The sequence below is a fragment of the Bos indicus genome, chromosome 4 (assembly GCF_029378745.1).
Source record: "Bos indicus isolate NIAB-ARS_2022 breed Sahiwal x Tharparkar chromosome 4, NIAB-ARS_B.indTharparkar_mat_pri_1.0, whole genome shotgun sequence".
Taxonomy (NCBI): domain Eukaryota; kingdom Metazoa; phylum Chordata; class Mammalia; order Artiodactyla; family Bovidae; genus Bos; species Bos indicus.
The window spans coordinates 119,067,681-119,088,037 of record NC_091763.1 but is presented as its reverse complement, the minus strand read 5'-3'; the positions used below and the strand labels follow the sequence as shown (position 1 = coordinate 119,088,037).

The 20,357-nt window shown below is 59.6% G+C and overlaps 1 protein-coding gene across 3 annotated transcripts in view; it reads left to right on the top strand.

The window, feature by feature from the left end:
• Positions 1 to 20,357, top strand: part of PTPRN2 (protein tyrosine phosphatase receptor type N2) — a 602,297-nt gene that overhangs the window by 505,346 nt on the left and 76,594 nt on the right. For all 3 annotated transcript variants that reach the window (XM_070788511.1, XM_070788512.1, XM_070788513.1), the window contains one exon: positions 9,589 to 9,783. In XM_070788511.1, coding sequence (XP_070644612.1) covers positions 9,589 to 9,783 — 195 coding nt within the window. The remainder of the gene's footprint in view (positions 1 to 9,588; positions 9,784 to 20,357) is intronic.

The following is a 20,357-nucleotide window of genomic DNA, read 5'->3' as shown; positions in this document are numbered from 1 at the left end:
CTGCGGTCTCGCCAGAGGAGCCCGGGTCTGCAGCCACAGCTGTTCTCAGGGTGTCGGGGTGCTGGTGGGGCACAGGTTAAAGGTCAGAATGAGCACTGGCTTGTGGAGACTCTCAGGCCAGCTCAGGATTCACTCTGGAGACGGGCTTCTCCCCTGCATGGGCACATGTGTGGATGTGTGTGTGTGTGCATGTGTGTACACACAATGCATTCACGTGTGCATGCATGTGTGTGTACACGTGTGTGCATGGTGTGTGTTCGTGTGTGCACATACACGCATTCGTGTGTGCATGGTGTGTGCGCTGTGTACATGTGTGTGTGCACATGCATGCACATGGTCTGTGCACGGGTGAGCATGCTGTTCTGCCAGGGGAATGTAAACGTGATCTGGGCATCACTGAGCAGCTGGTGGATGCAGTGAAGAGGGTCCAGGACGAGTGGTGGGGACCCCGTGACACACGCCAGGGCTGGAGAAACAGGCTGAGCGCCAGCTCTCGTCCAGAGAGCAGAAGGTGGCCTGGATCGGGGACCCCGCCCACTGCCCCTGCTGCGCCTCTAACCCCCCCGGGTCCTCTGCTTCCTACCCAGAAACAGCCGGGGCACCCGATCCCTTACGAGGCCACTGGGGAGAGCTGTCCTGGGGTGCACAGAGCACACATCTGTGTCCACGTCCCAGGGCAACGCCGAGCAGATGAGCTGCTTTCAGTGGGAGGGGCCCCGTGAAACCCCACCCTCACCCAGCGTGAGTCTGTGCTCGCGGCCTGCTCGAGGCTGTTCCTCCCGGTCACACTTGTCACGCGTCACAGCTGCTGGGGGCGAGCCCGGCTCACCAGGCGAGGCTCCACTTGTCTTCCTGTGCTTTTTCTCGATGGACATTCCTGGACCCGGAGTGTCCGGGTCAGACATTTCACTCGTTCATTCATTTTCCACGTAGAAGTTGCCGTGTGTTAGACATACCTCGTGTGGGGTTTTATTGGGAAAGTGAAGCCTGATCCGTCAACTACAAACCAGCAAACGGAGCGGGAAGAGGAGGCGTGCCTGGGCCTCACCCTGAGGGCCCGACCCAGGGCTCCCCTGCTGCCCGCGGGCCTTTTGCCGTGGCGCTTGTGGTCACGCCGCCTCTGAGCATGTTCGTGGCGCCCTCCGTCATGGCGTCTCCGTGGCCTCTTGCATGTGACCCCCCGGACGCCACTCTGGGGTCGCCTGTGCCCCTTGCTCTCACCGTGTTGTGGGGTCCGCAGTGCCTTTGGAGCTGGGCTGAGGCCTCCCAGGGCAGCCGCTCCTTTTCAGCATTTTTATCCGCCCGGAGAGTAATTGCCCCCCCACCCCCACCCCCCGGGGCACGTAATGAACCCCTTTCGCGCTCTCCCAGCTTTGCGCGTCCCTCCCCAGCTTTGCGCTGCTGCACTAATTACGATCCCAAATAGCCCCACAAACCCGGGGCCTTTGTGTGCACACTCGGCGTCCGCTGCTTTGTTCCCGCTGCTCCGTGAAAGGTACAAAGAGGCTGTTCTGAAGCCCGGGGAGTCCTGTTTTTCCTCGGGCGCAGTCTGGGGACGGCAGGCCTTGTCTCTCAGAGCAAGCCCCACTCGGTCCAGGTTCCCTGTCAGATAAGATTCCACGTGTGAGGGTGGCCTTCTGCCGCCAGAGTCCTGTTCGACTCACTTTGCAGATTGTGCTACAGCGTAGGGACGGTGGACACTGCAGACGCATCCCAGGGCCGCGGCCGGAGGTAGCGGGGGAAGCAGGTGGCTTCACAGACAACGATCTGCACACGCTGTGCACGCCTGGCTCCTGAGCCCACATCCCTGCACCCCCTCCTGCCCCCCACACCCCCGCACGCCCGCGCCCTGAGGACCCCTGGAGTGGGAGGCTTCAGAGCTTCAGCGGATGCTGTGCTGACTCTGTTCTCTGGACCTGCCCGCTTGGGTGGCTGGCGGGGCTGGATGGACTGAGGGGGCGCCCTGCACGGTGCCAGGAGGGGGGCCCCGCGTTGGCTTCATGGGAGGTTCACGCCCCGTCTCACCTCTCTTGACCAACGAGGACGCGTTCAGGACACGTGCGGCACATGTTTGATGATTCTGTGATGGAGTACTGGATTTTAGGGGGACTGAAGTGCTATTCTTTTCTCTTTAGAGACTTCTGAACCCTGGTTTCCCCAAGAAGGGAGGGGAGAGATCCTTCCCACTGTAGACAGTGGCCGGTCGGCAAACTGGGTTCCGCATGGCCCGTGCCCTCCCCAGCAGGGGGACAGTGCGCGTGGAACCCCGCCTTTCAGCTGTGGTGTCCTGGGAGGAGGACCTGACCGGGCATCCTGACTGCTCCCGCACACCCATGCGTGATCCAGGAAGCTGGTCGGGGAGCCCGTGTCCAGCAGAAGGAAGGCGTGGTCGGCGGCTGCACGCTCGCCTCACGCCCCAGCCCTGTGTTGGCTCTTTGCCCATTCGCTCTTGGAATGCCCCCTACGGCCCTGTGCAGCCCTTCTGCCACCATCCCCACCTCCACAGGTCAGGAGGCTGACGTCCAGACACAGGCGGCTTGTCCAAAGCCTCGCAGCTGCTGAGCGGCCAAGCTGGGACTCAGGCCCGGGGCTTCTGGGTGGGAGTCGTTGCCTGGACACCCTCGACCCGAAATGCCTGGCGTGGACGGGGTGTGTCTCCAGCCGAGCTCTGTCCCTGGACCCCCTTGACCCGAGATGCTTGGTGGAGCAGGGTCTGTCTCAGGCCAAGCTCTGTCCCCCAACCCCCTTGACCCAAGGATGGGGTCTGTCTCGGGCCAAGCTATCTGTCCCACTGGGTCCATCTTCTCCCTGGGCTGGCTCCTGAGATGCTCATGGCAAGGAACCCCTGCTCCCCAAGAGGAGAGGCCCCATCGACGCTGCTGATGCTGCTGTGGGCTCGCCGGCCAAAGGGCCCCATCTCCACGTGATTGCGTGCGCACCGCCCCCCACAGGAGCTCGGGACACTGCATCTGTCCTCTCCATGACCGTCCCCAGACCTGAGAGAGTCCAGAAGCTGAAGACACACAGCCGCGCAGGGAAGCATCAGCTCCCCAGAGACTGGCGTCCTGGAAACCACAGCAGCGTGGCCCCAAACAGGCGGTTTCCTCTTCGCTGTTGGAAAAGTACTTCTTTTCCTTCACACTCGCCGTCTTCTCTCCTGCTAAAGCGCAGGCACTGTGAGGAGAAACAGATCCGGCCAGACTCCTAGTGGGAGTGTTCCCTGAGCTCCGGTCACAGCCGCAGAGAGTGCTCGGGGGTAAGGGAGCCCCACGTCTGCGGGTACAGCCCCGGGGCTCCTGCTCTGTGCTGGCGCCCACTCTGCAGGGATGGACGAGGGGCACCCCGAGCCAAGAGACGTTTGAAGGGAAGCCACGCACGGCTGGTCGACCCTGCATGTAGGTCTGCGAGCAAAAGGCGCCTGTGGCTGAGTCTGCCCATCTTCCTCTTCGTAATGGATTGCCCTTGGTTGTTGAGTCATGTGAATCGGGACCTGAGGATGGTAATTGCCTTTATCCACTCAAGGGCATCATGCTAAATGCTCAGGATCATTCTTATGAGAGTAACATGTCCTAGATCATGAGCAGAGTCCGTTTTTAATCAAGAGAGAGTTAGTCTGGATCTTTAAACTCCTTAAAGATTTTTTGTTCGGTGGAGGGGCTGGAAGGTGCTGTCCAGCCGAGCAAAGGCTATTTGCCAGACTCTCGTCTGTGCTGAGGACGTGGCCACGTCTGCAAAGTTGAAGGGGACTGATTTCAGTGAGGCTGCGCTGTGGTCCGCGGGCTTCCCTGTGGCTCAGTGGTGAAGAATGCCAGCGCAGGAGACGCGAGTTCCCTGCGTCGGGAAGATCCCCTGGAGAAGAAGACAGAGCCCACTGCAGTATTCCTGCCTGGGAAATCCCACAGGCAGAGGAGCCTGATGGGCTATAGTCAATGGAGTCAGAAAGAGTTGGACGCGACCAAGTGACTCACATACACACACACACTAGTTCGTACCTCGATGGGCTGTGTCCCATAGTTTTCATTCGGGGTTCCCGTGACCTCACCCAGGGAGTGAGTGCTCGGCGTGGACTCTGCCCTGTCTGCTGGCTGCCAGGGTTATGAATGAGGAAAAGTCCCGAACATGAATGGGCTTGTCTCTGGGTTTCTCTCAGAGCCGGCTGTGGAGTTCATTCAGCGTGATCAGTGTCCTTTCGCTCAAGTGGGCCACCTTCCCTGGATGATCACAGCTCATAGCTCTGCACTCTCACCCCCCGTCACAGGCTATCACCTACAGGAGATTGGTCTTGGCGACTGCAGCGTTTATCACGCGATGATGCCGCGTGGTCCTTCCTGGTCGTAAACGCAGGCAGTGAACTCAGGGAAGCGCGTTGGCCTGGTCGCAGCTCCGTGTGATGGGAGCTCACGTTGTGAACTGCACGTTACATTTAAATAAGTGGTTAAGCCCAGCTGGTGCGCTCTCTTGTCGCCTGAGGGGTCAGCGGGTTCATGCCTTCGCTGTCGCCGTGGGGACTGCGGATGCCTTTTTCGGGAGACGTGGTCCTTTTGAATGAAGAATGAGGCTCTGTCTGCAGGTTCCCCATCTGGTCAAGGGGCGGGCAGCCTGGTGAACCCTCCGCACTAGGCGGCCTCGCTGCGAGACCCACAGACTGGGGCCTTGCCACAAGACCATACACCTGGGCAGTGAAAATCCACCCCGTCAGTCTCCTTGCCAGACCATTACTAGGGCAGGTATGTTCTAAAAAGTTCATTTTTCCTTTGAAAATTTTAATTTTCAAGCATTGCTCAGAGCATGGACAAAATATAGAATTTCTATTATTAACTTACAAGCTGTAATCAACATAAAGGACTAACTTAAAAGGCTGCACAGTGACCCCCGGGGATTTCCGCATCTTTCTATGACCGTCTGCCTCTCTGGGTTCACCCAGAGCATCCTGCGACCGTGTAGGGGGTGACGTGGCCGCCGGTCGGGGAGGTGGCCGCAGTGACCGTGAGGGACTCTGCCCGGTACTGGGTGGAAGGAGCCAGGACCGAAGGTTCACTCGAGCCCTTTCCTCAAACACAGGGACCTGCGTGTCCCCTCCAGGGGGGTGTGCTCATCGTCAGACTGGGGCGGGTCAGACTGAACCACTGTGGGGTGAGCCCTGTTTTTTGGCTGTGGACGGACCGGTCTGGTGCTCTTGGGTTAGGTCAGGAGCTGCGGCGGGGGTGGGACTTGCCTGCTTGCGGGCACGGCATGGCACTCAGCTCTGTGGTCCTGCAGCAAGCACAGACAAGCCCCACAGCTTCTGACAGTGCCACGGCCTACTAATCCGAGCCAGACGCAGCTCATCCCCATGTCTCGGGTCCAGAGGGCAAGGTTGGGACCCCAGCCTCGAGGACTGCAGCAGGCAAACCCCCGGGGAGCCGAGCTGCAGGTTGGGGGGACCAGGGAGCGCGGCTCTGACCCTCGCTGCCGCAGCCACGCAGGTGCAGAGACCACACTTGTTGCTTCCAGACCCAGGTCCCCCAGGGGGGGCCAAGCGAGGGTGTGTGGTGGGAGCCCGGCATTGCTCCCCAAGGGGTGACACGGCGGTCCTGGCCCCCTGCTCCCCCACCTGCAGCCACCCTCCTGGGGGGTTCTTCCAGCCACGTGGGCCTCCTGCCCTCTTGCCCTCACTGCCCACCTCCTGGCCTCCACATCAGCCTTCGTCCGCCCATGGGGCTCCCGTCCTGATCCCTCGAGGCCCCAGCGTCCAGTGTCGGGTGGGAGCCTTGCTGAGAAAGTTCGTGACGACACTGATGGTCACCTGGCAGCTCAGGCCTGTTCCTGAATGCTCCACCTGAGCCTGGTCTCCCACGCGGGCCTCCAGAGGGCTTTGCCTGTGTCCCCATTTCAGAGTAGAAGGTGGGGGCGCAGAGAGGCTCGCCGGTTTGCTCAAGGTCACACAGCCGACAACTGCCATCCCCAGGACTCAGCGTCAGCATCGCACTCCGGATGTGAGTGGATGGACGCTTCCAGGAGCCAGGAGAGAATCAGTGTGGGGGATGTTGCTGTTCCCATTGCAGCTTCTGGAGCAGCAGGTGCAGGGCGCTGGGCTCCAGGGGGCCTGTGTTCAGCCAGGGCGGCCTGGTGTGCTGTCCAGAGGGGTGGCTTTGCGGAGGCAGGGCTGCCCAGTGTCTGCTCAGGGCCCTCGGAACTCACCTCTGCTGGTGACTTACGGGAGCTGGGGCGAGGCGGCTGCTGGGCCCCGGGCGTATCACCTCCCCCAGCCCATCCACTGGCGCCAGGCCGGGCCCTCCCAGGCCCCCAGGAGCAGTGGCTCCAGCCCCCGGGTGTCTCATCTCTGCTTGACCCTCCCCTGGTTCCACCACCTCTCAGCTCATCCCACCTCATCATTTATCATGTAGAGGCTGGACTGTGGTCAGTTTGAGGTCAAGCGTCCCCCCTTAGCGGCTGCACCCACTTTTATATGCAGGTGAAAGAGGCCTGACCCTGCGTGGGCCCCCCCGGCAGTGGGCCTGCGCGGCCCGGAGCCCCGCTCTGGGCAGGCGAGGGGCCTCCTCTGCAGCCTGGGGCCCCTGTGGTCAGTGTTGGTGCTCTTGGATGCGGGGGTGACAGCTTCTCTTGGATTGTTGCTGCAGCTTTTATTTAAAACACAGAGACCCACAAGGAGAATCCACTCTCAGTAGCGGCCTGGAGAATGCTGGGCCTGAGTTGCAGGGCCAGTCCTGGGGGGCCACGGGCACCTGTGTGGGCTGGGCTGGCTCTCCAAGTTGGTCCTAATCACCAGTGACTCGTGAGGAGGCCGTGGGGTGATCTGGGGCACCCCCACCTCTAAAACTCCTGCTTCCAGAAAAGTGTCTCTAACTCGCCAGGCCACCGAGAGCTGATCTGGTTTAGAGAACGGTTCTGTCTTAATTGCACCAACACCCACTCCCGCGCTGGTCAGTGAGGGACCCCCTCCACTCCCGCACTGGTCAGTGAGGGGAGCCCCTCCACTCCTATACTGGTCAGTGAGGGGAGCCCCCCCACTCCCGCACTGGTCAGTGATGGAGCCCCTCCACTCCTGCACTGGTCAATGAGGGACCCCCTCCATTCCCGCACTGGTCAGTGAGGGGAGCCCCTCCACTCCCGTACTGGTCAGTGAGGGGAGCCCCCCAACTCCCGCACTGGTCGGTGATGGAGCCCCTCCACTCCTGCACTGGTCAATGAGGGACCTCCTGCACTCCCGCACTGGTCAGTGAGGGGAGCCCCCCACTCCCGCACTGGTCAGTGACAGGAATGGTGACAGGGTCTGTGATGGACCTCACTCGGGGCCTCGCTGGCGTTCCGCATACTGGAACCCTTGAGTCTTCTGCGCTCTCCGGTTCCTTCCGTCTCAGGGTGAAAGCACTCAGGCCGAGCCCTGAATGCCTCGCCCAAGGTCACACCGGGAGTCTGGCCAGGCAGGGGCCCCGCCAGGGCGCGCCCTCTCCATGGGGACCGAGGAGGGATGGAACCCGGGGTGCCCGTCGCCCTTCATCCCAGCACCTCCAGGGCAGACAGCAGCTGCCCTGATGTTCTACTGTTCCGGGGGTGAACTGCCAGCTTCTCAGATCCTCTTCCCCAGACGAGCCGTTCTTGGAGGGCATTTTCTGTTCTTCTGGGTGAATGACGTGAAACCTCGCAAGTTACTGCAGAAAGTTCTCGGTGTGCTTTTCTCAAAGTCAGGTGACATCCACCGTGCCTAAGTGGGAAGCGGTGGGAGGTGGACTTGGCCCTGGAGGCATGTGCCTCCGTATCGGCACAGTCGCCTGCTGTGCAGCTTCCTGGTGGCTCGGTGGTGAAGAGCCCGCTTGCGGTGCAGGAGACGCAGCAGATGCGGGTTCGATCCCTGAGTCGGGACGATGCCCTGGAGGAGGGCGTGGCAACCCACTCCGGCATTCGTGCCTGGAGACTCCCACGGACAGAGGAGCCCTGGCCAGCAGTCCATAGGTGGCCTGTGGATGCGACTGAGCACACCCGCTGTGTTGGGCTCCTTGTTGCTTCTAAGATTCTGTGAAGCCGAGGGGGAAGTCTCAAGCAGACTGGTTGTCTGGGAGCCATGGGTAACTCCTGAGCCCTGGGGGAGAGAGGCAGGGCCCCCCTCACCACCGCCCTTCCTTCCCTTTGGTCTCTTGCGCTGGCTTCTGCAGTGCCCACCCCCGCCCCCTGCAGATGCTCGGATGGGGCTGGGGGCTCTCGGCCAGGTGGCCCACCTCACAGCGCACCTGAGCCATCCTCTGACCCGGGGAAGGGTCAGCACAGTGTCCCCGGGGAGAGCGAGCCCTCAGTGGCCTCAGGACGAGCTTTAGTCCCAGAAACAGGCAGCCAGGTGAGAGGACACAGAGCGGAGACCTCCTTGCCCGCAGGACCTTGAGGCCAGGACAGCAGCCGGGTGTGCGGGGTGCGGCCCCCGAGGGCACCAGGGAAGAGGAGGAGCCTCGGGTCTCCACACCGCCTCTTTGCCCCGAGCAGTCTTCAACTCGTGGGCCAAGATTCTCTTGTAGACTTTCTCTTCACGTCCTTCTGCTGGACGGCTCTGCTGACAGCGTTCGCTGGGCAGGGCTGGGAGTCACCACAGCGTGACTGATGGGATCCCCCCAAAGGCACTTCTGTGGGTCAGAAGGGGGGAGCGTCCAGCCAGATCTCCTGGGGGCCGGGTGACCACCGAGCCCTGAGTCTGGCGGCCGCGGGCACAGCCGGGCCTCCCCCGCCAGGCTGGTCACACACCCCTGTGCCGGGGCCCTGAGGCCCCGTGGTGATCCAGCCAAGCTCCGTCAGCCCCAGGGAGCTCGTCCGGCAGGCCCGTCCCTGTCCACCCTGCACGGTCCCCCGTGTGCGCTTCTGCTGATTCTCTCCTGCGCAGCCTCACCGCTGCAAGCGAGGCTTTGGGAACAAAAAGAACCAAAAAGAGGGTTTTTTCCTAATGCTGTGACGAAAGTACAAGTGTCTGTATTTCAGTATAACCCCTGCCCCCACCAGAGCCCACGTTCTGAGGAGGGAGGAGGCGCTTGAAGTCTGTCCACACAGCACCCAGGCCAGGGCGGCCACGGTGGGCCTGGCAGCCCCGCCTGAGCCTGTGCGCGTCTGTGTGCGTGTCTCTGTGTGTCTTTGCGTGTGTGTGTGTGACTGTGTGTGTCTGTGTGTGTCTGTGTGTGCGTGTCTGTGTGTGTCTTTGCGTGTGTGTGTCTGTGTGTGTGACTGTGTGTGTCTGTGTGTGCGTGTCTGTGTGTGTCTTTGCGTGTGTGTGTCTGTGTGTGTGACTGTGTGTGTCTGTGTGTGCGTGTCTGTGTGTGTCTTTGCGTGTGCGTGTCTGTGTGTGTGACTCTGTGTGTCTGTGTGTGTCTGTGTGTGTCTGTGTGTGCGTGTCTCTGTGTGTCTATGCATGTGTGTGTCTGTGTGTGTGACTCTTTGTGTCTGTGTGTCTGTGTGTGTGACTGTGTCTGTGTCCGTATGCCTGTCTCTGGAGCATGTCTACCCTTGTGTGTGTCTGTGCGCATATCTGTAGGGTGCGCATGGTCTCGGGTGAGCCCTGTCCCGCGGCCCGGGACTCAGGTGGGAGGCTCTGACCGGCCCGCTGTCTTGCAGGAGCTGTGCCGTCAGCGCATGGCGGTGCGCACGACCGAGCGCCCCGAGGCCGCGCACACGTCCCGCGTCAGCAGTGTGTCCTCCCAGTTCAGCGACGGGCCCATGCCCAGCCCCTCCGCGCGGAGCAGCACCTCGTCCTGGTCAGAGGAGCCCGTGCAGCCCAACATGGACATCTCCACCGGCCACATGGTCCTGGTAAGGCCCCGGGCCCTGCCACGCAGAGTGGCCGGGAGAGGCTGGGGGGGCGGTCCCTGACTGCCCAGCCTGCGCCCCACCCACAGGGGAGCGGCTGGGAGGGACAGGGTGGGGCAACTGCCCAGCCTGCGCCCCGCCCACCGGGGGAGCGGCTGGGAGAGGTGGGGTTGGTGGGGGAGGGTCCCCAACTGCCCAGCACACTAGCGAGGCAGTAAGGGGAGGGCACCCTGACATCCAGCCTTCCCCCGAGGCCTCCCCAAGGGAGGGTTGTCCCCACTCTACACAGAACACTGGCCCCAGTGAACAGCTGTGGGGTTTGCCCTGGGAACGCGCACAGGTGAGCGCCAACTCAATGTACACAGTTGAGTGCCGACTGTGTGCGAGGCTTTCTGAGCAGCAGCGTCTCGGTGAATAAATGTCCCCCCCACCTCATGCTGCTTCTTGTGGGAAGGGTCAGCTGCCCGCTCAGCACAGAAGCCTCCCCATAGGAAGCCCCCCGCCCTTCCAGCAGGTGGTACTTGGTGCATAATTGCCGTCCAGGTTTTATAAGAGGCGCGCGTTCATAACTCAGCCCCTTGCACCGTGTGGACAGGTCCTGACAGCTGTGGTCCCCACCCTCTCCCTGGTCAGGACCGTCTCTCTGGCCACAGTCCCTCCTGCTGGGGGCGGGCTGCAGGTGACCCTGGGCAGAGCCTGGGCTGCTGCCCCCAGAGCAGCTGGGCCCTCGTGATCGGGGAGGAGTGTCCCCCGTACTTAGAGTCCAGAGACCCGCCCTGGGGTGGGTCCCACATGCCGCCCTTGTGTTAAACGTTTGCTCTTCGTGGGGACTTTCCTAGGTGTTTATCTGCTAACAGCATGCGTGCTAGGGTGCAGCCACAGGAAGCCAGTGTCTGGGTTCCCCCGGCAGGAGACCAGCACAGACGGGTGGCTTAGCAGACGCTCAAGTCCCTCGGTCTGGAAGCGGGGGCTGAGACAAGGCCGGCAGATGTGGGGTTCGGTGGGAGTGCGTGTCCTGGCTCTCAGATGGCAGCCTCTCGGCGTGTCCTCTGTGGGGAGGGGGCAGGGAGCTCTGGGGTCTCGTGTGGGCCCTGATCTCGGTGCGAGGGCCCCACCTCTGCCCTCGTCACCTTGGCGGCCAGGATTCCAGGGAATGTGGGAGACACAGACGTTCGCCCCAGAGCAGCTGGGAGACCACGTGTTCGCTAAAGAGCTTCGGTGGGCAGCTGGAGGTGAGGCCTCGGGTCACCCACGGTGACCTCGGTGGGCAGAGGCCTCACTACCGGATGTGCGAGTCCCAGGGCAGGAGATACAGGTGCCTCACAGACTGACGGACACATCTGAGACCACAGGACAGGAGGAAGCCGAAGTCCAGGAGCTCAGCTCTGCTCCCGCCCCTGCAGGCGGAGGGCCCAGGGCTCAGGCCGCATGACGCTCCCAGGGCTCCGCGTGGACGTGGGGGCATCCTGAGTCCCGGGTCTGCAGTTTCCTGGGGAGACAGCTCACCCTCGGGTCTCAGATGTGCTGCCCTGCTGCGCCCACAGCCAGCAACCCAGGAAGAGCCTCTCCTGTGGATTGTGGCTCAATCGCTCAGTCGTCTCTGACTCTGTGACCCCGCAGACTGCACCCCCAGGCAAGGATACTGGAGTGGGTTGCCATTCGCTTCTCCAGGGGATCTTCCCCACCCAGGGATTGAACCCAGGTCACCTGCATTGCAGGCGGATTCTTTACAGACCGAGTCACCAGGGAACTTCTCTGTGGATAAGTAACTGTGGTCATATTACTTTAGAGCTGATTTTTTTAGAGAACACATCCCTTTTAGAAAAGGAAATGTATCCAAAAGTTCAGATTTCTAATGAGATTCCGTGCTGGGGCCAACACGTCGGCGAGGGCCATTTATCTGGCAGGTTCCCTCCGGGAGACGTGTGTTGAGAGTCTTTGTCGTGGATGTTTCCATATTTCCAGACCTTCAAGTTGCAACCTGATGTATCTCACCTCCAAACGGGAGGTGAGAGTATTATGTTTTCCATAGGAAATTGTGTCTCTCGGTTCCCGTGTGTGACGGCAGATGTGAGAGGGAGCCTGGTGGTAGTCTCTGGGTGAGTCCCGACCCACAGAGCTGACCCACCATCCCCCAGCCACCCGCAGCCCCGCTAACATGGGGCAAGCCCCCGCAACGGCAGCGACCCCCACCCACCACCATCCCACACAGACACCTGCATGCCCTGGGCCGGCCCGTGGACTCAAAGCTCCCTCTCATTAACCGACTTCGTCTGAACGGGGGTCACCAGCTGCTCTTCCCGACTCGGAGTGGGGAGCAAACCCCATGGAGACAGGCCAAGGGGGCCATGAGGACCCCACTGGGCACGGCCCGAGCCGCCGCCCCCTGACCCGGGCACAGAGGGGCCTCTCAGCCCGCCGTGGTCGTCATCCCCCGCACGGGGCACCAAGACGAGGAGACAGGCAGAAGCGAGTCCCCGCGGCCTTTTACACCGTCTCCCCACAACGGCAGGTGGTGTGGCTCGTCTCTTAGGCTCAGGAACCGCGGCCTTTCTCACGGGGCCACCTCCCTGGGCCGGGCGGTCTTGTCAGCGGTACATGGACGCTGGGCCCGCGTCCGCGTGGGCTGCGGAGCACCTAAACCTCGGGACCTGACCCCCGACCTGCTGACCCATCAAGGCCGCCGGGACACGGGCGTGCCATGCCTGGGCCTCCCGGCCCTCCGTCAGGACCGCTCCCGGCATCAGACAGCCGGCCCCCGGGATCACTCGCGACAGTGCGGGGGCACGGGTGCCCAAGTCCAAGCAGACCCCAGGAGCCAACCGGGAACCTGCTGGGAGGCACCCTCACCCCCAAGGTGCAGGACGGAACGTGCCCCTTGGCAGAGCCTGGAGCCTCTGAGGGACTGAGGAGCAGACCGCTGCTGAGCCAGGCCACTGTAGCCGGAGGGCGGCAAGGGGCCAACCTTGGGGGAGCCCTCGGCCCTGAGCGCCCTCGCCCCACACCCCGGCCACCCCATCCACGCGGCGTGTCGTCGGGTTCTGCGCTGAGGCCCCACGCTGGGAGCTGCCGTACAGAGCTCTCGACACACCAGTCCTCCTGGGGGTGAGAAGGAGCCGGCAGCCCTCCCCCCAGAGGAGGCAGGCGGCCCCGCGAGGCCTTCGCGGGAGAAGTGCACGCAGTCACAGGCTGCGGTGCTGACGATGAAGTCACTGACGGCAGCCCACCCGACCAGGGCCACCTCCCGCCACGGGGTCCGGCACAGCCTCGGGGCTGCCGAGCCCGGGGCTAGACTGCAGACGGACGTCCTGCTGGCAGCGAGGGCTCCAGGCCCCCACAACTGGCGGAAGCGAGGAAGCATGGCCGTATCCCGGCCCCGAGTCCCTGATGAACCCTCTGACCTCTGCTTTCTCATCCGCAACACAGGCTCAGTGGTAGCACCCCGCGAGTTCCCCGTGAGGGCTAACCCAGGGAGGGTGAGATGCCGGGCCTGTGGACCTGCAGCTGCGACGAGTAAACCGGGAAGCATTGGGGCCAAAGTGAGAATAATTTTCCTCCGACGAAGCTGAGGAGCAAGGGCCTGCCCCGCGGGGAGACGTCCGGACGCCGCAGCCCTGGGTGCATGTAGCGGTGCTTCGGGGGGGGTTGCAAGCCCAGGAGGGGGGCCACGAGGCGGGGCCTGACCACGCAGCACACAGGCCTGGGGCGAGGTGGGGGCCCCAGCGTCACCATGAGGGGAGATGGGGCGGTGAACCAGGCTGGCTTCTGAAGACGCGTTTCCAAGGCAACGTGACCAGGTCTGATGCAGCTCAGGACAGCGCTCCGGAGACGGAGGCCTCGGGTCAGGGACTGCATGGAGCTGTGGTCAGCATCATCGTTTACACCCGTGATGGGCACGGCTTCTTCAGACCCCCATCCACCCTTTGGAAAGCTAAAGGGTCACCTTTGAATTTACCTTTTCAAAAGGCCTGTTTCTAGACCACGCTCGTCTTCAGAGGCCAACCGTCAGGTCTCTGGGCCTGGAGGCTGGAAGCCCGAGGTCGGGGTGTGGGAAGATTTCGTTTGCCTGGGCCTCTCTCTGCCACCTGGACGTGGTCTTCCCCCGCGTCCTCACGCGGCCGTCCCTCTGTGTGCGTGATCTCATCTCTTCTTACAAGGACCCCAGTCAGGGTGGCCCACGGCCCACCCACCACTTGATCACCTCTTTCGAGGCTCCACCTCCAGGCAAACTCGCACCCGAGGTCTTGGGGGCCGAACTTCCTCCTATGGGTTTGGGGGACACAGTTAGCATGTGACGGGGCCTGAGGCCTGAACCGCGTGCGTCTGCTGCTCATGTGAAGGCAGGGAGAGGCCCGACTCCTTTCTGCCCGAGCCCTCCACCACACACTGTGCTGGAGGTGATGGCTTACACTGCTGGGAGGCGGCCAGCTCCCCAGGCTCCCGGGGGCGTCTGCTCTGCAGCCCCCACCTACGGCGAGTGGGCTGGAGGGGAGGCTGGTGGACGCAGGCTGTCTCCTCCCGCTCTGGGCGCAGCGACCCCACCCCTCCCCCTCTGGGTGTGGTGACCCCCACGTCCCTGGTGCAGTGACCCCCAAGTGCAGTGACCCCACCCCTCCCCCTCTGGGCACAGTGACCCCCACCCCTCCCCCTCTGGGAGAAGGCGCGTCTCCAGGAGGGTGCTCAGGAAAGGAAGGTGTTAGCACAGGAAGCAACAGCACATGGCAGGAACCGTGTAGGGGCCGTCAGCTTCTCACCAGGAGCTGGGGTGGGGACCACTGCTCAGCGGGGAATAGAAGGTGGGGAGGCAGAGCAACATTCAGACCCACGGGCCTGGCCCTGGGCTTCTGCAGAGCCGACCCGGGGCCCCTGCTGACCGTGCCGCCCACGCGGCCGGCCCTCTGCAGGGGGCTGCTCTGGAGCTTCAAGGTCAGTGCCTTTTATTTTGGCCCCACCTTGAAGCATGCGGAACCTTAGTTCCCCAAGCAGGAAGTGCAGCTGCACCCCTGCGCTGGAAGCACTGAGTCTTAGCCACTGGGCCGCCAGGGAGGCCCCGGTGGCGTCGGTGGCTCCTCACTGTTTGGTCCTGAGGGAGTGCCGTCTCCCCTGCCCAGTCCTGGGGGCACAGAACCATCGTTACATTTTTGGTGGGAGGTGTGACCCATCTTGTGATTATTAAACAGCTGATTTGTCATTTAAAGTGCTAGGATGAGGCCGGAACGACTTCTTGCTTGTCACACCTTCTTGTTGAGAGTGAGCTGTGTAAGATGGCGTGGGGCCCAGCACTCAGTTAGGGTTTATTGAATTAGATTGAATGTTCAGACACAATCTGTAAGTTTGTGAGTTAACGTTTCCAAGGGGGAAAAATGGAAACTGGTGTCCAGATAGCACTTGGGAAGTGTCCGTTCACACGCACAGACATGAAACACTACCCGTGTGCCTGACTGCCTTCCTCAGCGAAACCTGACGTGTCGCCCAGAAAACAGGCCACGTTCTTCCAGCCCAAAGGGCTCTTCTGGGGTCTGGCAGATTTAGAAACACTCAGGAAACGGAGTGACCACAGCGTGAGCCCAGGCCCAGGGCGGAACTGTGTAAAATCAGTAGTATATAACGTGTCGTTCTTGTTGAGTCTCCAAGGCGTGTCTGACTCTTTGTGACCCCGTGGACTACAGCACACCAGGCTTCCTGTACTTCACTACCTCCTGGAGCTTGCTCAAACCCATGTCCATCGAGTCGGTGACGCCATCCAACCTTCTCATCCTCTGTCGTCCCCTTCTCCTCCTGCCTTCAGTCTTCCCCAGCATCCATATCTTTTCCAATCAGTCAGCTCTTAGCATCAGGTGGCCAAAGTATCGGAGTTTCAGCTTCAACATCAGTCCTTCCAATGAACACCCAGGACTGATCTCCTTCAGAATGGACTGGTTGCATCTCCTTGCAGTCCAAGGGACTCTCAAGAGTCTTCTCCAACACCACAGTTCAAAAGCATCAATTCTTCAGCGCTCAGCCTTCTTCACAGTCCAACTCTCACATCCATACATGACTACTGGAAAAACCATAGCCTTGACTAGACAGACCTTTGTGGGGAAAGAGCTGTCTCTGCTTCTTAATATGCTGTCTAGGCTTGTCGTAGCTTCTCTGTATAACATGTAGCTTCTGAAATTGCACTTCACCAGTAGTTCACCAGGGAACGCTGTTGCTCATCCTTCCGTCCCTGCCACGTGGCACAGCTCCGGGGCACAGCATGTGCTCCTGAGTGTCCGAGTGGAGTAGTCGGTCAGTGAGCTGTCCCGAGAAGGTTTCAGTCTGTTTGCGGTGAGGAGGAGGGCACAGCTGGAGCAGGCTGGATGCAGCCAAGTGCCGGGTCCTTTGCTGGGAGACCCTCTGTCCTGGGGGGCCTGGGCAGGGAGGGGCCGCTGTCCGGGTGGGCAGGAGACGGCAGGAAAGGTTGCAGCCCCTCTGGGAACCCCAATCCTGCTCCCAGGGTGAGAGTGCTCGGGAGAAGCGGGGCGTTCACACAGCCTTGAACGGCCGTGACCCTGGCCAGAGTGAAGGGCTGCACTCTGTCCGCATGTGGCCCCTGCGGCTCCCTGAGCAGGGAGAGTCCAGCTCTCCCTTTGCTCAGTTGAGCGCGTCTGCCGGAGGTGAAGGCGTGACCCACAAGCCGGACCCCAGGGGTCACGACCTCTGTCCTCTGACGGTTTCTGTTCCGGAGTCAGAGGGGCGAGGCGCTGACGAAAGGTGGTCCCAAACCCAAAGGCTGCCTCCCAGGGCGGCCCCTGGGGCCTCTCAAGACCATCAGCTTGGTCTCCCCAGCCGAGGAACAGGGCAGCTCACGAAGCCCCGTGAGGGTGCCCGAGCCGCCTGTGCAGGGCCGCCCAGGACTCCTTGTGCCAGAGGTGTGGGGCGGGCCGCCGGCGTGCCGCGGCGTCGCCCCCTCGCTTCCTCTGCGAGGCCTGGCTTCGCCCGAGTCCAGCTGACTGCCCCCCACAGGCTCGGCCGTTGTAATTTAATTATTATCCGGGTGATTTTACCAAGCACATCTCTGCCCCCGCCCAGATAACCTCAGGGACGCTGACGCTGACCCTGGTCTCTCCCTCTGAGACAAGTTTTGTCATTTTCCAGTATTTTAGTTTCACTGTATGTTTATGCCCTTAAACTAACCGTTTCTTAATTACTGATTTTCATACTCAGCCCTTATTCAGGTTGACTCATTTTCTTCCACATCAGCATCACTTTTCTCAGTTCTTTGGGGTACAATTTCCTCTTGTCCTAAAACATATTCTTCTTGCGGTCCTTTAGTAGGAAAGTCTTCCCTTTCTTGTCTGAAAATGTCTTTAATTAGTCCTCACACTTGCGTGATAGATTAGACGAGGGTCAGATTCTAGCCGCTTTTAAGCCTTGTTTTCTTGCCCTGGAGGCTGTTGACAGGCTGTTGTTCGTGCGGAGGCTGTACCTTCGTGAGTATCTGACTTTCTTCCTGAAGTCCGCAGCTCCGTCGTTAAGGAACTTCCCTGTGCCGTCTTCGTGGGGACCTAGTTCACGATATATTTTTCTTTGCTCCAGACTTACTACGATTCCTGAAGTCAGAATTCCTATCTTCCGCCAATTCTAGAAGGTGGAGCGCCATTCACAGCTCCCCTCTGACTGTAGGCTGTCACTCTCCCTGTGCATATTCCCTGTCGGCCCCTCTGCCCTGCATTCTGGGGCGTGTCCCCAGCCCTGCCGCCCAGCGTGCCTCGCCTCCCTTTAGCAGCGTCTGGTCCACCACATGACGTGTGCTCTGTGTCTGGTCTCCAGGAGTGCATTTTTCGTTTGCAGTTGTTCTGCTACTCTTTCCAAGTCTGCCTGCTGCGTTCTACTTGTCTTAAATTGTTGAACCTCCTCTGACAGTTATAAACATAGCGTTTGACTGTTTCCATGTAATAGTGATATTTCTATTATCTAGGTTCCTATGGGCTGAAACTCACACTTGGGTAGGTTTGCCATCTGTTGGATTCTGGAATTTCAGCTTATAAGCTCCTCATCAGTGGGGCTTTATCTCTCAGAATTTTGTGTAGGCCATGCTGACAGTGTTGACCCCAAAGGAGAGGTTTTGAGATGGATATTCCTGCCACTCCTGGCTTTCATGAAGCCACGACCATCTTTACATCAGCTCCCCACCCAGAGATTCCCAGGTGACGTACGTATCGTGAGTTTGACCCTCAACCCTAGATGAGGCCCCAGGTCGGAATGTTTTCCCATTTTGAGTCTGTAGGAGACAGGTAAGCTCCTCGTGGAGCTTATGCTTTCGGCAAATGCTTTCACTGGCGTGTGGTTTCTGGGCGTCCTGGTTTGGGGAGGACGTGGCTCACACCCAGCACCCTGCCTCCTACATGTCTGGTTGCCCACAGTCTCGTGTGGACAGTGGAAGCCCAGCACCTGGGACTTCCCTTTGTGTTGTGACAGGCAGGCCGTGCCGTCCACCCAGCATCTCCAGGTTCTCACAGAGGAAGCCTTGCCGGTTACTTGTTCTCGTCTCCAGGAACACGAGACTCATTGCAGGTTAAATGCAGTGTGGATGGCCACTGCCAGTTGATTTCACGTCACCTTCAGAATCACATCTAAGGCCCAGCTTCACGTTCTGCATAATAAATGAGACACCTCAAGGTGCTCCCGTATTCTGAGAGTGACCAGCCACCTCATCCAGGCCAGTTCCCACACTTCCCTTTTGTACATGGGCAAAGGGGTCATGAGTCCCAAAGAAGGGCAAGGCCGAAGAATGCTCAAGCTACCGCACAGTTGCACTCACCTCACACACTAGCAAAGTAACGCTCAGAATTCTCCAAGCCAGGCTTCGACAGTACGTGAACTGTGAACTTCCAGATGTTCAAGCTGCATTTAGAAAAGGCAGAGGAACCAGAGATCAAATTGCCAACATCCACCGGATCATAGAAAAAACAACAGAATTCCAGAAAAACATCTCCTTCTGTTTTATTGACTATGCCAAAGCCTTTGACTATGTGGATCACAAAAAACTGTGGAAAATTCTTCAAGAGATGAGAATACCAGACCACCTGACCTGCTTCCTGAGAAATATGTATGTAGGTCAAGAAGCAACAGTTAGAACCAGACATGGAACAACAGACTGATTACAAATTGGGAAAAGAATACGTCAAAGCTGTATATTGTCACCCTGCTTATTTAACTTATACGCAGTGTGAAATGCCAGGCTGGATGATGCACAAGCTGGAGTCAAGATTGCCATGAGGAATATCAATAACCTCAGATACACAGATGACACCACCCTAATGGCAGAAAGTGAAGAGGAACTGAAGAGCCTCTTGATGAAAGTGAAAGAGGAGAGTGAAAAGGCTGGCTTAAAACTCAATATTCAGAAAACTAAGATCATGGCATCTGGTCCCATCACTTCATGGCAAATAGATGGGGAAACAGTGGAAACAGTGAGAGACTTAATTTTGGGGGGCTCCAAAATCACTGCAGATGGTGACTGCAGCCATGAAGTTAAAAGACACTTGCTCCTTGGAAGAAAAGCTATGACCAACCTAGACAGCATTTTAAAAAGCAAAGACATTACTTTGCCGACAAAGGTCCGTCTAGTCAAAGGTATGGTTTTTCCAGTAGTCATGTATGGATGTAAGAGTTGGACTACAAAGAAAGCTGAGTGCCGAAGAATTGATGCTTTTGAACTGTGGCGTTGGAGAAGACTCTTGAGAGTTCCTTGGACTGCAAGGAGATCCAGCCAGTCCATCCTAAAGGAAATCAGGAAATTCATTGGAAGGACCAATGCTGAAGCTGAAGCTCCAATACTTTGTCCACCTGATGCAAAGAACTGACTCCTTGGAAAAGACCCTGATGCTGGGAAAGACAGAAGGCAGGAGGAGAAGGGGACGACAGAGGATGGCATCACTGACGCGATGGACATGAGTTTGAGCAAGCTCCTGGAGTTGGTGATGGACAGGGAGGCCTGGTGTGCTGCAGTCCACGGGGTCGCAAAGAGTCAGACACAACTGAGGGACTGCACTGAAAAGGGTCACCTCGCCTCAGGAAGTGCCTGCACAGCTGTGTGCAGCATAGGCTGTCTGTGGATGCGCGTGGACAGGCGCCTTGGTCAGCAGCAGCTGGGCAGGTGAGTGGACCCTGGATGCGCACGTCTGGTGGCCACGGGGAATGCCAGTGACGTGTGTGTTGCCGTGACAGTCGAGGCAGCTGTTGGGAGGGGCCCTGCTGGTTCCCAGTTGGGTTGTGCTGGAGGAGCAGGAAGACTGACATCTGATAATCCTCCGCTTCACCCATCAAACCTTGAGAGCGCGTGGGCGTGTCATTGGGGCAGCTCACGGTATGATTGGCAGCTGAACTGAGGAGAGATGAAAAGTGCGTTTGGTAGTCTTATCTCCAACTTTTCACCCTAAAAAGTGAAAATAATGTCTGATAGATCAACTCTCTTCTCTCTTCCACCTTGAACTCCCCATTTGAAAGCAACTGAACAAAGAACGCTTGTCAACCAACTCCTGGTTATTGTGCTGACGATTAAAGCCTCATCTTTCCCTCTTTCTTTGCTGTATCTTAGCGGCTTCGCTGCT